Source organism: Heterocephalus glaber, unplaced genomic scaffold, assembly GCF_053883595.1.
Source record: "Heterocephalus glaber isolate CG9 unplaced genomic scaffold, H.glaber_assembly_v1.0 deba00001689, whole genome shotgun sequence".
NCBI lineage: Eukaryota > Metazoa > Chordata > Mammalia > Rodentia > Bathyergidae > Heterocephalus > Heterocephalus glaber.
This window is the reverse complement of record NW_028258414.1, coordinates 14,245,494-14,260,992: the sequence shown is the minus strand read 5'-3', so window position 1 is coordinate 14,260,992 and position 15,499 is coordinate 14,245,494. Positions and strand designations below refer to the sequence as shown.

The following is a 15,499-nucleotide window of genomic DNA, read 5'->3' as shown; positions in this document are numbered from 1 at the left end:
CTTCTATCCCCTTCCCTGTCAGTGTCCAGGGCACTCCCAGGCCTTGGTGCTAAAGGCCAAAGCGGCTTCCAGCAGCCCAGGCCAGGCTTCTGATCCAGACATGGAGCCTGGAGCTGTGTGCACAAAAACCATAAAGCAATCCTAGGGGTTGTAGGCACTGGATACAGAAACTTAATAAAAAACAGCAAATGAAATGGGTGGTCCAGCACTATTCTGAACAACCCTAACTCATCCAAGGCCTGAAGCAGTTGTCTGTCTGCAGGAGGAAAAGAGGAGCACTGGGGCTTTGGGAGGAAAAAGTATGGGTGACCTTGCTGGGTGCTGAGGTCTGTCTGTGCTACCCACCCATGTTACCCAATCTGGCAGCCTGGGGTGCCCAGGGGTGGGAAGAGATGTCCTTGGTGAGACACCTTGGCGTGTGAGCTGGGCCGTGCAGCTCACTGCTGGTCTCCAGGCCTCTGGGATCCCTGCAGGATTAGATAGAAAGGCTCCTGACTGGGGTTCAAAGTGCCCTCCCCACCCCCTTACAGCGGCCCGGGCCCTGGCTGCCAGCAACTGTGGCTGATGGTTGGGGCATTGGCAGATTCAGGTCAGAGGCATCGTGAACACACATGCCTCAGGAGAAGTGCCTACACCAGCCTGGCAGAATTGCTCTGGGGCAGAAATTCTCTTTGGCTTGGAAATGTTGCATTATTCCTGCCAACAAAGAGGGGCAGTGACTTGCCCAAGGTCACAGGGTGGACTCCTGGCAGAACTGGGACAGATGTGGTAGCTGACAGAGTTGCCAGTGGCTGGGCAGGGCGAGCCCTGGGACAAAACTAAGCTTTTTTTTTTGGCTGTCTCTGCACCTTACATCTTGGGAACTCAGGCCAGGGCTATGTTCTCGCCCACTGCACCTCTGGCCTGGCTACCCTCTGGGCTCCCCAGAGCTGACTAGGCGAGCTCTAGTCCTGACCTTTTTGTGGGGGAGGCAGAGTCCCCAGCAGGCCTCAAGTCAAGCCATGTCTCTGAACTGGGCATTGGTACCCAATCTTGTGGGCAGGAAGGGAGATCCCAGGAGGCCAGATGGATGGCTCTCCTGCCTCCACGTACACCCTTATCTCTCCTACCAGCTGGGGAGGAAATTGCTTTGAGCTGCTTTCTGTTCAGCATACAGCCCAGCAAAAGACTCCCCCTGGGCCCCTGAGATTGGATTGGGGTTTCCCAGCTGGCCCCTGAAGCCCCGTCTCCAGGCCCTGTATAGCTTCCTGTTGCCGTGGGCTTCTCCCAGACTCAGCTGGGTCTGGAGGGAGCAGCAGGGCCTTCCAGGCAATGAGACCTGGAGAGGGACATACTGAGAAGAGGTAACCCTGCTTTGTCTCCTCTTGAGTTACTTGTGTGAGTGTCTTTCCTTCTTTGAGCCATTTCTCCAGTAGTCAGGGACGTGCTGATGTTCTCTGAGGCTGTGGCTCCCTGAGGCTCAGTTCCCAGCTTGTCTCTTAGGGAGCCTGGTCTTAGCTCACCCTGAGGACATGGTTGTGGCTGACAGGGCCTGAAGGAGGATGCCCCGGGATGGGGGGTGGGGGTCTCCTTCCTGTGCAGGGGAAGCTTCTCCAAGGTCCCTGGTGAAGCTGTAGCTTCCTGAGGCTCCTTACCCCTGGTCAGCCATCTCCACACAAGCTGTCCTAGGCATTGGTGGCAGGGTGGATGGAGTGGTCCAGGATGGGAGCAGACCACCCTGGGAGGGGCACAGCCTCTGCCTCCGGCCTGTGCCATCTAGGCCAGCAGCCTCCCTCCTGAGCCTCTCCCAGCCAGCCTTTCCCCTCCTGAGGTGTGAGCTTGGTACAGGCATGCAGGCTATTGTTAGAAACCCTGGGCAGCCTCCTTCCGATGTTCCCCTCAGAGCCCAGCACTCCGGGGCCCTGTCCCATAGGCCTCTTCCTCCCTCAGCACTGGCAAAGAGAATGGCAGGAAGGCTAGGGGAAGAAGGCCTCTGCCCAGTCCCTCCCCACTGGCTCTCGAGTTCTCCATCCCTCTCTGACCGGAGAGGTTGGCATCTGTGAGAAGTGGAGAAGGTGGAGGGGAGGTCCTGGGGGACTCAGGTCCCAGGATGGGACTCAGGTTCCTGGCTGTGCCATATTCCCAGGCCTTGGACTGCTGTCCTCCGTGTGGACCCTTGTTCCTGAGACAGGTAGATGTTTGTCCTTTTCCTTGGGGAAAATGAGTCCCTGGGACCCAGCTCAACCAAGTCCCAAGAAGAGGCCTTCGTGGGAACTCCTCGTCAGCCTCGCCGCCAGTTTCTGGTGTCTCCTCAGCGTGGAGAAATCACCTGTGTTTGGAGCGCTGGGAAAGAGAGGGAAGGAAAGGAACAATATGTGCAGAGTCCCTGCTGGGTGCCACCTATGGACATTGTTTCATCTGGTCTGCAAGGCAGACCTGCAAGTTTGGCGTTGCTGACCCATCTCACAGATAAACTGAGACTCCGAGAGAAAAAGCAGGTGCTTCGGGTGGAAGCTGTGCTGCCCTCTAGAGCACCAGGCAGAGGACGGGGAACTGCCCAAGCTGCTTGTCTGGCGAGGCCAGGGCTGGCCTGGCAATGAAGGTGCACAACCCCCACAGTCAAAACCAACATCATAAAAGTGGGTTTTAATGAAATATAAAGAGCAAGGCAAATATTTGCCCAGGGCAGCTGCCTGGCAGGTGGCCTGGGGCCCCAGCCCATGGTGGGATACACAATTACCGAGCAGTTTCTCCCAGCAACATCAGCCTTGTTCTCTATAAACCGTGTCTCGGATGCTGTTGAGGATGGGGTGGGGTGAGTGTCCTTACAAGCTAGGGTTCCCTCCTAGCCAGGGTAGATGTGTCCCCATCCAGCTCTGCCCAGGAAGCTCAGACTTGGCCGTGCTGTTACTCTGGCTTTGCAGTGTCAGAACCGTCTTTCGTCACTCAGCCCCAGGTGCTGGCAGCTAAGCTCTCTGTAGGATGCACAAGTCTGTCCTCCTGGAGGAGACCGTGGTGCTGTTCTCACAAAGGCAAAGGGGGCTGCCCTGCGGGCTGCATTGGCCCAGAGTACCTGGCCTTTTCTACCTGCACCGTGTACACTACTGGGGGCCCTGCTCAGCTCCATGCCCATCACCTTTGTCTTTAAGTGCTTCTCAGTTCCTGAGACCCTACCATGTGCTCTCACATATCCATGGCTGGGACCACAATAAAGGCAAGATTAGGCAAAAACCTGATCTTGGAGGAAAATGAACTATGAAGAAAAGAAAAACACATGATGCAAAAAGAAAGGAAGTCATTGCACTAAAATCGTCCAACCTTGGGCCGGGCATGTAGCTCAGTGGTGCCGTCACCTGCCTTGCAAGCGCAAGGTCCCGAATTTGATCCCCGGTACCAACAAAACAAAACAAAAAAACCAAAATAAAATAGTCCAACCTTGATGCTTCTGTCTTTAAGTCCAGAGTGATTCATAGAGAGGAGCAGTGACAGTAGGCCGTGACAGCCTGGGGCACTTTCTAGGCAAGGCCCCAGGCTTTTTCTGGCTCCCGTGTGGTCTCCATTCATTCATTTCCCGATGCATGCATGTACTGAGGCAATCACACATATTCCTGGTGGCTACCCCTGCCAAGCATGGAGGAACACAAAGTGAGAAATACAGAAGAGACCCCTGGCTCATGGAGCACTATCATTTTAGAGGGAGAATTCCACTCTAATGGGGAGAAAATCCATGGTGGGGGGGGGGGCTTGGGCACAGTGGAGGAGGAGGGGCGAGCAGGAATTGGGGACCAGGACACTGAGGCGCCCGTTCGGACGGAGTGCACTCCCAGGTGCAGTGGTGATAAGGTTGAAGGGATCTTTCTAGCTGCTTGGTTGAGAATGGATTGGAGGGGAGGGAGCCTTATCAGGAGGCTGGGGCAGTTATCTGGGGTGTTTAGCATAGGACCACACTAGGCTCGCAGTGGGGATGTCTCCATTACAAGGGGAGCCCGAAGGACCCAGACTGGTTGTGGACTGGCTGTGGGGAGGGGGAGAGAATGGGAGGAATCCAGGCTGGCTGTTAGGTTTCGCTGCTCAGCTGAATGAATGGTGATGCCAGTGGCGAGATGGGGAGGAACAGGCTTTGGGTGAGTCCAGCTGGAGAAAGGGAGAAAACTGGATGTATGAACCAATCTGTCATTCTTGTCTACCTCTGTGTCTTGGGCATAACAAGAAACTGGGGCATTTCAGGGATTAAAGAGAAAGGAAAAGGAAGGTGAGGAGGAGCATTGGCGATTGTGTTTGGGGTCCCGTGGGATAGGGGACATCCTGGAGAGCTCCTTTGCAGTGAGACTCCCCTCAGGGTACTTACACGGATGCCCCAGATCAATGGTGCCCACAGCCAAGGACATCCTCAGGAGAATTGCTGCTACCTTGGCACATCAGGGGTGAGAGGAGGTGTGTGTGTGGCCTCCAGCCCACAGCAACATCTGGCAGGGAGCTGAGAGCCCATCCAGTTCTCTGCCCATCCGCCCACCTTTCCCTGCTCTGTTGCTGGGTCCCTTGTTCTTGTTCTCAAGTCCCTTTCCTGGGTGTGACTGACTTCCCCAGCCAGACTATAAGCTCCAGGCAAGCAGGGGCAAGCTTTCCTGCGTGCTCCCCTCATGAAGGGGCTTTCTTAGGCACTGACCCGGGCTGGCCTCCTGGGGACAGAGAGCAGACATTCGGGTCCCTCGCAGGGTATCTGCCTGAGACCCAGGGCAGAAGGGCCCCACTGGGACCACACTCTAGAAGGATGTCCTCCTCACAGTGAGGACTCTGAAGCTCCTCCCAGGCCTCCCAGGGGAACCTGGGACCCAGCATTGCTGACTGAGATGGCTCCAGGCCCCTTCTCAGGTCTGTGCCCTGGGGGGCCCTCCTGCTCTTGTGTACACCCAGATCTCCTCTCTGCAGCTGTGTGTAGGGGTGGCATGGACGGAGCTTGGCTGTGGGCTGAGGTCCCTCACTGTGGGACAGAGTCAGGGGAGGGAAGAGAGGTGAGCCATGTTCTGGTGTAGTGTTCAGAAAGTCTCAAGCCTGGCCCTCCAGGGCATTACCATGGTGTACGTAGCACATATCTTCTCTAACAGGTTTTCAGCCTGATTTACAACTCGGAATATCAAACCTGTGGTTTGTGGCTCTCTATCTGTCCCCTTGTCCTAGATGCTTCACCAGAGGGCCAGGCCTGCCTCTGTGATGCTCAGCTAGGTACTCAGCCCTTGCTGTACAGTAAGCTGCCATCCTGCCTCACACTGGCCATTGTCTCTGCTGCCAGGGGCATTGGCTGTCTTGAGACTTCTAGGCTGATGGCTGGAATAGCTACAGTCTGTTTCACTGGGCCTCAGTTTCCCCTTCTAAAATGGGCTTCAGGTAGGACTCTGTAGCATTTTGACCCAAAGCCCCTTTCCAGGAGGGGTATATTTGGCTAGGAATAGAAAAGTCAGATCAAAATGTGGGGCTGGTGGCTGGAGGTACCCCCCAAGTTTCCAAGGCCAGAAACAATGCCAGAACTTCAGAGACTCCCTCCAGACTTCCCTCTACCCTCCATTTCCTCCCCGCCCTGTCACGCAGGTAGGGCAGGGATGCTGGGCCCTCCCACACTACAGCCTCCCACATGTGACCACTGGGGTGCAGATGAGCAGGTCTCAGTGGGCTGGGGTCGAGGGTGCCGCTGTACTCTACTCCAGGATAAAGGTGAACCCTGCCACTGGTACTTATTAACTAATCATAAAGATTAATTATTCATAATAACTTATCTGTTCATAATGGCTCCTAATTTATTGAATACTTCTATACTCAGTAGTAAGTACTTTAAATGTATAATTTAATTCTTTTGACAACCTACTCAGTTAATTTTGATCATCATTTTCCAGATGAGAAAACCTGATCAGGGAAGTCTGAGGACTTTCACAAGGTCACACAGCTAGGAATTGGGTGGGAGCCAGGCCTGGGTAACATGGAGCCCATGGGTCTGTTCTACCCCTCTGCAGTCTCTGTAGTGCCCACTGCCTGGTGCTGGGTCCTGAGAATCCAGGGACAGGCTTAGGGACACATTGTGCCTTGGGCCCAACTCCAGGCCATTGTCCTCAAGGCGCCTCAGGCTGGCTTCTCCCTGGCATCCTCATGCCCCAGGCTACATAGAGCTCCAGGTGTCTTCCTCTCATGCAACCTGGATGGCTGCCTCTCCCATGGCGGGCCCACATCTGCATGGGTGCCAGGAACATCCCCCTGGGCCCTCCAGCCTGCACTCTGCCTCTTCAGGGGCCTGGCCTGATGCCCTCTCTCCCCTGCCCCGGCCTGGACCTGCACTGTGCTGCTCTGGGAAGGAGGTGCAGGTGGTGCCTCAGCTGCTCTAGGGTCTCATGGGAGGGATCCTCTGTGCCTCCTGGCCACTCATTGTCTGTGCCAATGTCTCCCCTCTGCTGGCAGATCTTCCACATGACCTATGACCTGGCCAGCGCTGTGGTGCGCATCGTGAACCTCATCGGCATGATGCTCCTGCTCTGCCACTGGGACGGCTGCCTGCAGTTCCTGGTGCCCATGCTGCAGGACTTCCCCAGTGATTGCTGGGTGTCCCTCAATGACATGGTGGTGAGTGTCCCCAGCTGGCCCGCCTTCCTGGCTGGAGTCACTTCTCTGAAGGCACAAATGGGTAGAGAAGATTAGGAAGTCAGAACCCCTGAGTCCTAGCATGTAGGCCCCTGAGGTCCCAGCCAGGTGCCAAAGGGCACATGGCTCTACCACTGCAGTCCCAAGCATTTGCTGCCAGGCCAGAAATCCATTCACAGTACTCTTGGCTGTGAGCTCCTGCTGCCACCTTCTTATAGCCTCTACTGCCACTGAGAGCTTTGATATTGGGTCTGATTTCACCCAAGGACACTGACTTGGGAGACCTTGGATATGTCAGTATGGCACAACTGGGCTGATGGTCCTGCTCTCCTATTCTGCCCTCTACAAACTGAGCCTGAGAAAGCAGGCTGCAAGAGGACTGTTGGCAGCCCATGCGGACCTGCCAGATTGTACATGGCCACTTTCTCCTCTAGGGACAGAGCTGGGTTGTCCCTAGCTCCCCAAACACACACCCTGGTCACCAGTAGAGTCCTGAGCAGGGAGGGCAGGTAGGACGGAGCCCAACCCTGGGGGTGGATGAGAAAAGTTGGACTCAGGACTCCAGGGCAGAACCCTCAACCCTGCTATGGACAGTGGGGGCTTCAGTAGGGTGGAGGAACCTTGTCCCTGTGTGCCTTTCTCTGGCTCTGGGGAACCCCTGTCTCCCCTAGACTTCTTCCTAGTCTGTTTGGTTTGGTCTGAAGGCAAATCCCCAGAGCCCCAGGGGAGGAAAAGCTGGCTTTGGAAGAGGTGAAAGAGACCCTGAGGCGATTTCAGCATTAAACAGGCCTCTACAAAACAGCCTTTTGATGAGCTAAGTGTAAATGAATTGCCACACACGGATTGATTTCCTGGTCCCCAGAGCCTGGCAGTGAGGCAGAAGCTCTGAGGGGAGGTGGGTGGGGGCTGCCCTGTTCCCCTGGGTATCACTCCTACCCACTCTGATGTGGCCTAGACTGAGCCACCAGCATCCAGGAACTAGCTCTGCTCTTGTCCAGGATGGTGACCTTGAACATGACATGCAGTTCTGTGGGATCCTTTGCCTTCCTTCCTGCAGGTGCTGGGGACAGTCTTGTGCCCACAGAAATGCTTAGGGCCCAGGGCGGGGGCTCTGCAGGTTCTTCCCAGGGTGGGTTTCTGCATATGTGCTGCCCTGTGAGAAGAGACACCGAGGGGATGGGGCCATGGGCCTACCTCACCTGGGGCGGTTTCCACTGTGTGAAGTGACAGGCCTACACAGGCACTGAATTCAGGAGATGGCCCTTCTGAGCCCAGCATGCCCACATCAAGCCTTCCTGAGACATCAACTGGCTTTGGAGACAAAAATAGCCAGGAGTCTCCCTGCCTCCCTCCCTCCTGCCCCATGCACTGGACCAGAGTCCACCGTTGGGGGCAGTGGGAGGAGAGCAGGCCCAGCAGATGTGGGCAGATATGGACAGCATTCTGTAGGACGCTCGTTCACTCACAGTTTTAACTTCTGCTTACACAAAAGGAGGCCAGAATTTGCAGCTTGGTCTGCAGAGCCGTCCCCCAGGGGAGGTGTAGATGGTTGTACGATTGAGGTCAGTGGGGAAGTGGGCATCACTTGGCAGCTGTTAGGGGGTGGGGGATGGAGCTGTGTCACCAAGTGAAGGATAGCAGGGTGGCTCAGCCTGGAGCCTTTTGCTACTCACCCAGGAGACTGCAGGCTGCCCGTTGGGGCTAAGGGGTCAGACCAGGGCTAGGCTGGCTCCCAGCCTGCTGATAGATCTTCTGGTCTCAGGGTGACCCCCACTGCAAGAGGAAGGCCTAAGGGAGAAATAACTATCACTGCAGGTTGCCAGTATGGGCCTTCCTGTCCCCACCCAAGGACTTCAGCCAATGGCAAGCCTGGGAACCACTGGGGAGGTTAAGAATCTTCCAGTGCCAGTGGGCAGGACCTTCCTTCTCAGAGACCTCTGCCCATTCACCCACTCCCTTCTGTCCACCCATACATCTGTCCACAGAACAACTCCTGGGGGAAGCAGTACTCCTACGCCCTCTTCAAGGCCATGAGCCACATGCTGTGCATCGGGTATGGGAAGCAGGCGCCCGTGGGCATGTCTGACGTCTGGCTCACCATGCTCAGCATGATCGTGGGTGCCACCTGCTATGCCATGTTCATTGGCCATGCCACCGCCCTCATCCAGTCCCTGGACTCCTCCCGCCGCCAGTACCAGGAGAAGGTAGGTTAGAGAGCCCAGGGCTCTCTCAGAAGGATCTGCCCCTTGATCCTGTGCAAGACAGAGCACACAGGACCAGCTAGTGGGCTCCCAGGCCCCCAAGTGTCAGCCCTGTGAAGAGAACATCTCCTAGATGAAAATTACTTCATCTCCATACCCTTCAACCTGTAAATGTCTTTTTGTCTGTACCCACATTCCCTCCCTCCTGCTCTGATTGGGGCCTGCCCCTCCATACCAAGGACCAATGCCCCTAGTATGGACAATGAGTAGGTCCTTAAACTTAGGACCTCATCCTGCTCTGCCTCTTGGCATTTTTATAGGGTTCCCACTGCTCCTAGGCGTCTCACTGGGTTTCTATGACTGTATGGTTTTCCTCTTCGTCTCTCTGGCTCGTCCTTGCTCTCCTTTGCTGGCTTTTCTTCCTGTCATCACGTGGTAGCTGGCCCCTAAGCTCTCTGATCCCACCTAGATGCCCTAGGTGTTATTGTTCTACCACCCCCGCCCCTGCATACTTTGCATCCATCCCCAGCAGTAGGGCCCAGTTATATAATCAGTCCCACCTCATTCGCAGCTCCAGTGTTCATTGGATGTCTCCCTGGACACCTCGAGCTCATCATGTCCAAAATCAGAACACTTTCCCTGCCCCCACACTCCCCACTCCCCCCCTCGCTAATGAACCGCAGGAGCCATGCTTGCTGTCTCTGCCATTAGTGCTCACCTCAAAGCAGTGTTTCCCTTCTCTGGGTTCTGTCCATCCTTGTCACCAGCTTTTCCCTCTCCCTGGGTTTCTGCAGCAGCTTCCTCACCACAGTGACCAGGAGCTGAGGCCTGGAGTCGGGCTGCCTTGGGTCACCCTGCCATCTCCCCTGGCGAGCTCTGTGAGCTTGGGCATGCTGCTGCTTTCCCTGTGCCCATCCTCATTTGTAAGATGGTACAGTTTGAGGAGTTTCGTCCTAGGGCCCGTGAGGAATCACACAATCCCTGCATTGTGTTCGTGGAGGAAGACACTGGCTAAGCAGGCTCCTCTCTGTTGCTCCCATCCACTTTTCCTGAAGCAGGGAGAAGAGCATTTAAAAAAATATAAATCAGATTGAATTGTTCCTCTGCATGAAACTCTTGAGAAATTCACATTGCTCCTAAGATATAGATTAGCTCTAGGAGTGTCTTCTCACCTGAAGGCTGAGGCCACAGTCTAGCTCTTGCCCTTCTTGCACTCAGATCCTGCCCAAGCTCCCTCCTGCCCCAGGCCTACACCTGGGCTCTACCTGGAACTTCCTCTGTTTCTTCTGACAGCTTCACATCTCAGCCTCAGCTTTGCTGCCTACAACCCGGTTAGTCTCCCCGCCCATCATGTGACCCCGCAGCACCCTCTGTTTCTCCATCACAGCACCTTGCTCTCCTGTAATTAATTAATCACATGTAGCTGTGTATTGAACATCCATCTTCCCTATCCAGGCCATGGCTTCCTGAGGGCAGGATCCAGCTGTGTTGTTCCTAGCATCCGGCACATAGTAGGGCTCAGGATTTATTGACTCACTGGCTGCCCATCTGCCTGGGCTGCTGTCCCCCCTGGGACAGCAGATGGCAACCATTCGGGTGTGGAGGCCCAGGTCTGGTGACACCAGGAGGAGAGCTCGGGGAAGCCTACAGGACTGGGGGAGGGGAGAGTAGCTTGCTTCAGGGAAGCTGAGGAAGGAGAAGGTGGAGAACTCTGGGCCAGTCTGTGCATGAGCAAAGATGTATGAATGTGGGGAAGAAACCAGCCTGATCAGAACAAAGTGTTCTGGGTTAGAAGTAGGGGTTAGGGAGGGGAGATAGAGGAGGAATCGGGTTATAAAGGTCTGGACTTAACCCAGGTCAGGCGAGGGTCAATTAGAGGATAGCACCTGACTCAACCTTAGAATAGGTCAGGGCTTTAGTGTGTGACCTGGGCCTCAGTCTGAGACCAGCTTGGAGGTTCAGTCTGGTACCAGGATCCCGGGATAAGTTTAGAAAAAGCATTAGTGTTTGTTATCGGGCCTGAGTCAAGCTGCATGTGACTTCTCCTTTGAGATTTTCCCTTTTTTTATCTTTGGCCTGATAGCTCTGTAAGTCTTCCTGACTCACTCATAAATCTCTCTAAAATGTCTTACCTTTCCCTGTCGCCACTACCACCTCTCCCTCGGACCAAGGTGGCAACCTTTTAACTCCTGCGCTGTGTCCACCCCTGCTTGCTATGGGGGGAATTCTCTAAAGCACAGCTCCAGATGTGCTGCTGCCTCTGCCCCATAGCCAGCCAGGAAGTCACCGATCCCTGGGATTCACACAGCTTAGAGCAGACAGAGGGCAGGATGGTTGCAAGAACTTCGGGGAGTGTCCTGCCCCAGACCTCACTTGCCCATCGGCATCTCTGAAGAGCCCCTGATACTGAAGAACGGGCTCCCCTATTCCTCATGGTTCCTGAGGCTAAAGGGACTTCCCTTCCTTCCTGTGTGGGAAATGTCTGCTGTTGCCTAATCAATTCTGTCCCTCGTCCTCCTGTCCTAGGACTCCACACCCAACTTATAATCCAGGGGTCTTTGAGCAATGTCTAGCCTTCTCTGCCAGGATGGGAAGGGCCATTCCTGATTTGGTTTCAGCCCTGGAGACTTAGGCTCACAAAGCTCTTACACCTGAACCTCTGCTTGAAGGTCCTCCTCCCCCATGTATCCCCTGGGGCTAGAGCTGCTCTCAACAAGGTGACTCAGGGTCTCAGGCACATACTTACCTTATAAAGGGCCAGGCATCCTTGCTTCCGCTTTGTTCTCAAAAGTTACCAGCCACCGACAGGAAAGAGCTCCTCCCCTTCCAGAGTCAATGTTCCCAGTATAACACAGAAATGGAAGATGTTCAGGGGAAACTTGATCCCCTTCCTGACCAGCTGACATCCTGCAACTGGGCTCTGGACAGGTCCCCTATCCATCTCCACAGTACCAAGCACAGTGAGGACTGGGCACTGATGAACCCCCTATCTGTCCAAGAAAGCCCACAGGGTTGGAGCTGGCTCTGGTCACCTGATGGGGCTGCTGGAGGTGACATGTTGTTCCTGTCCCTGTCCTCAGTATAAGCAGGTGGAGCAGTACATGTCCTTCCACAAGCTCCCGCCTGACACTCGGCAGCGCATCCACGACTACTATGAGCACCGCTACCAGGGCAAGATGTTTGATGAAGAGAGCATTCTGGGCGAGTTGAGCGAGCCACTGCGGGAGGTGAGCTGGCAGCGGCCTGGGTGGGGTGGGGCCGGGGCTGGCCATTGGGCAGCTCCCTTCACTTCCTTCCTCCTGTGTCCCCATCTGTGCCACCTTGGAGCAGGAGATCATTAACTTTAACTGCCGGAAGCTGGTGGCTTCCATGCCACTGTTTGCCAACGCGGACCCCAACTTTGTGACATCCATGCTGACCAAGCTACGCTTTGAGGTATTCCAGCCCGGGGACTACATCATCCGTGAGGGCACCATTGGCAAGAAGATGTACTTCATCCAGCACGGCGTGGTCAGCGTGCTCACCAAGGGCAACAAAGAGACTAAGCTGGCTGACGGCTCCTATTTTGGAGGTGAGGTGGCCAGGGCCCTCTGGGGAGTAGGGGCCACTACCAGGGGAAGAGGCTGGACAGAAGCCTGGTAGATGGAGGCACTAAGGTCCTGGAGGTCGGGTGTCTGTGAGCTCAGCACAGGGTGCCTCAGTCCATTAGGGCTGCTGTAACACAGATTCTTCTCTCATAGCTCTGCAGGTTGGAGGTCCGAGATCAGAGTGCCAGCATAGTCAGCTCCAGTGAGAGTCCGCTTGCAGGCTGCAGAGGGCTACCATCTTGCTGTGTCCTCAGGGGGCGAGAGATAGTGTGCCATCTCTCCAGCCTCTTTTGGGGGCAGTGATCCCAATTGAGGGCTCTACTCTTGTGACCAAATCGCCCCCCAAAGCCGCATCTCCAGATCCATCACACTGAGATTAGAGCTTCCGCATAGGCAGTCCAGGCAGGGAATGAGGGGCATTCGGCCCACTGCAGAAGGGTGGCCCCAGACGGGAGATTGTCAGATACCTATTTTGCAGCCAGTGTGGCTACACCCTGGGGATAAGTCTTGTGAGCCCGAGAGGATTCTGTACCAGATGGAATCAAGATCAGGTTGGGGGAGCCCTGCTGAGTCTGATATCCCTGCAGAGATCTGCCTGTTGACCCGGGGCCGGCGCACGGCCAGTGTGAGGGCCGACACTTACTGCCGCCTGTACTCGCTGAGTGTGGACAACTTCAACGAGGTGCTGGAGGAGTACCCCATGATGCGACGGGCCTTCGAGACCGTGGCACTGGACCGCCTGGACCGCATCGGTGAGGCCGGGTCGGTTCCCTACTGCATGAACTCACTTCCTACCCCTTGGCCCCACGCCGGCCTGAGCCTGCTCTTTATTCTATGACTCAGGCAAGAAGAACTCCATCCTCCTCCACAAAGTCCAGCATGACCTCAACTCAGGAGTCTTCAATTACCAGGAGAATGAGATAATCCAGCAGATTGTACAGCACGACCGTGAGATGGCCCACTGTGCACACCGAGTCCAAGCTGCCGGCTCTGCCACCCCGACCCCCACGCCTGTCATCTGGACTCCACTGATCCAGGCACCGCTGCAGGCCGCTGCCGCCACCACGTCTGTGGCCATCGCCCTCACCCACCACCCTCGCCTGCCTGCTGCCATCTTCCGCCCTCCACCAGGACCTGGGCTAGGCAACCTTGGGGCTGGGCAGACGCCCAGGCATCTGAAGAGGCTGCAGTCCCTGATCCCGTCGGCACTGGGCTCTGCCTCACCCGCCAGCAGCCCGTCCCAGGTGGACACTCCATCCTCCTCCTCCTTCCACATCCAACAGCTGGCTGGGTTTTCTGCGCCCGCTGGACTGAGCCCCCTCCTGCCGTCCTCCAGCTCTTCCCCGCCACCCAGGGCCTGTGGCTCCCCACCAGCCTCCACACTGTCCTGTGCCGCAGCTGCCACCACCACGGCTGGGTTTGGCCACTTCCACAAGGCGCTGGGTGGCTCCTTGTCCTCCTCTGACTCCCCGCTCCTTACCCCACTGCAGCCGGGCGCCCGCTCCCCACAGGCCGCCCAGCTGCCACCCCTGCTGCCGGGTGCCCGGGGAGGCCTGGGACTCCTGGAGCACTTCCTGCCACCCCCGCCCTCATCCAGGTCCCCATTGTCCAGCCCTGGGCAGCTGGGCCAGCCTCCTGGGGAGTTGTCCCCAGGGCTGGCCGCTGGCCCACCAAGTACACCAGAAACACCCCTACGGCAGCCTGAGCGACCATCCTTTGTGGCGGGGCCTTCTGGGGGGGCTTCCCTGGTAGCCTTTACCCCCCGAGGAGGCTTCAGTCCCCCCAGCCACAGCCCAGGCCCCCCAAGAACTTTCCCCAGTGCCCCGCCCCGGGCTTCTGGCTCCCATGGCTCCTTGCTCCTGCCACCTGTATCCAGCCCTCCCCCAGCCCAGGTCCCGCAGCGCCAGGGCACACCTCCCCTCACCCCTGGCCGCCTCACCCAGGACCTCAGGCTCATCTCCGCCTCTCAGCCAGCTCTCCCCCAGGATGGGGCACAGACTCTCCGCCGAGCCTCCCCACACTCCTCGGGGGAGTCTGTGGCCGCCTTCCCGCTTTTCCCCAGGGCCGGGGCTGGCAGCGGGGGCCTTGGTCCTCCTGGGAGGCCCCCTGGTGCCACACCCGGCCAGCATGTCACCCTGCCTCGGAAGACATCCTCAGGTTCTCTGCCACCCCCTCTTTCTTTGTTTGGGGCAAGAGCCACATCTTCTGGGGGGCCCCCTCTGACTGCTGCAACCCAGAGGGAACCTGGGGCCAGGTCTGAGCCAGTGCGTTCCAAACTGCCGTCCAATCTATGAGTGGGGCCCTCCCTCCCCTCTTTCTTCCCCCTCCCTTCTTTCTTTCAGGTTTAACTGTGATTAGGAGATATACCAATAACAATAATAATTATCATTAAAAAAACCCACACACACCCCAGAAAAAACAAAAGACAGCAGAAAATAACCAGGTATTCTTTAGAGCTATAGATTTTTGGTCACTTGCTTTTATAGACTATTTTAATACTCAGCACTAGAGGGAGGGAGGGACGGGGGAGCAGGCAAGGCCCAGAGGCAGAAGCCGGAGGAAGACAGGAGGGGACTTTGGGGCGGGGTGGGTGGAGGTGACCCTTGTTGGGGTTCCTGCAGCAGACCTGTCATTGTATTCACTTTGGAGCAAGAGCTCCCGTCAGCCCCTTGGGTGTGAACTTGGAGCCCCACTCTGATGGGACTCCAGGAAGGGACTGCCTTGGGTGTTTTTCTGGGGACCCTCAGACTCTTGAGTCCTTGGGACAAGGGACAAACTCGGGCCAGGGCCCCAAGGGCCTTGCGTTTTTTTCTACTGTAACTGTAGCGAGATAATGTATATGAATATGTCTATGTATATGTATGTAAGATGTGTATATGTATAGCTATGTAGCGCTCTGTAGAGCCATGTAGATAGCGACTCACACGTGCGCACATGCGTGTGCGATCCAGTTTCACCCTGTTGCCAGGATACCCAGGTCACCTCACATCCAGCAATCAGCCGTGGCTCTCAGGCTGGGCGCTGCAGGCTCTGGGGGACATTCTCTCTCAGTCCTCAGGAAAGAGGACCCCCAGGACCTCCAGCAGGCTCCCTTTTTCCCATCTCGGG

The 15,499-nt window shown here is 56.3% G+C and overlaps 1 protein-coding gene across 1 annotated transcript in view; it reads left to right on the top strand.

Annotated features, from left to right (window-relative positions):
- Hcn4 (hyperpolarization activated cyclic nucleotide gated potassium channel 4) overlaps positions 1-14,854 on the top strand; it is a 36,782-nt gene extending 21,928 nt beyond the window's left edge. The window contains exons 3-8 of the mRNA XM_004855510.3: positions 6,424-6,585; positions 8,589-8,807; positions 11,885-12,031; positions 12,135-12,375; positions 12,979-13,143; positions 13,235-14,854. Of these exons, the coding sequence (XP_004855567.1) occupies positions 6,424-6,585; positions 8,589-8,807; positions 11,885-12,031; positions 12,135-12,375; positions 12,979-13,143; positions 13,235-14,685 (2,385 nt within the window). The 3' untranslated portion in view covers positions 14,686-14,854. The remainder of the gene's footprint in view (positions 1-6,423; positions 6,586-8,588; positions 8,808-11,884; positions 12,032-12,134; positions 12,376-12,978; positions 13,144-13,234) is intronic.
- The last annotated feature ends 645 nt before the right edge of the window (positions 14,855-15,499 follow it).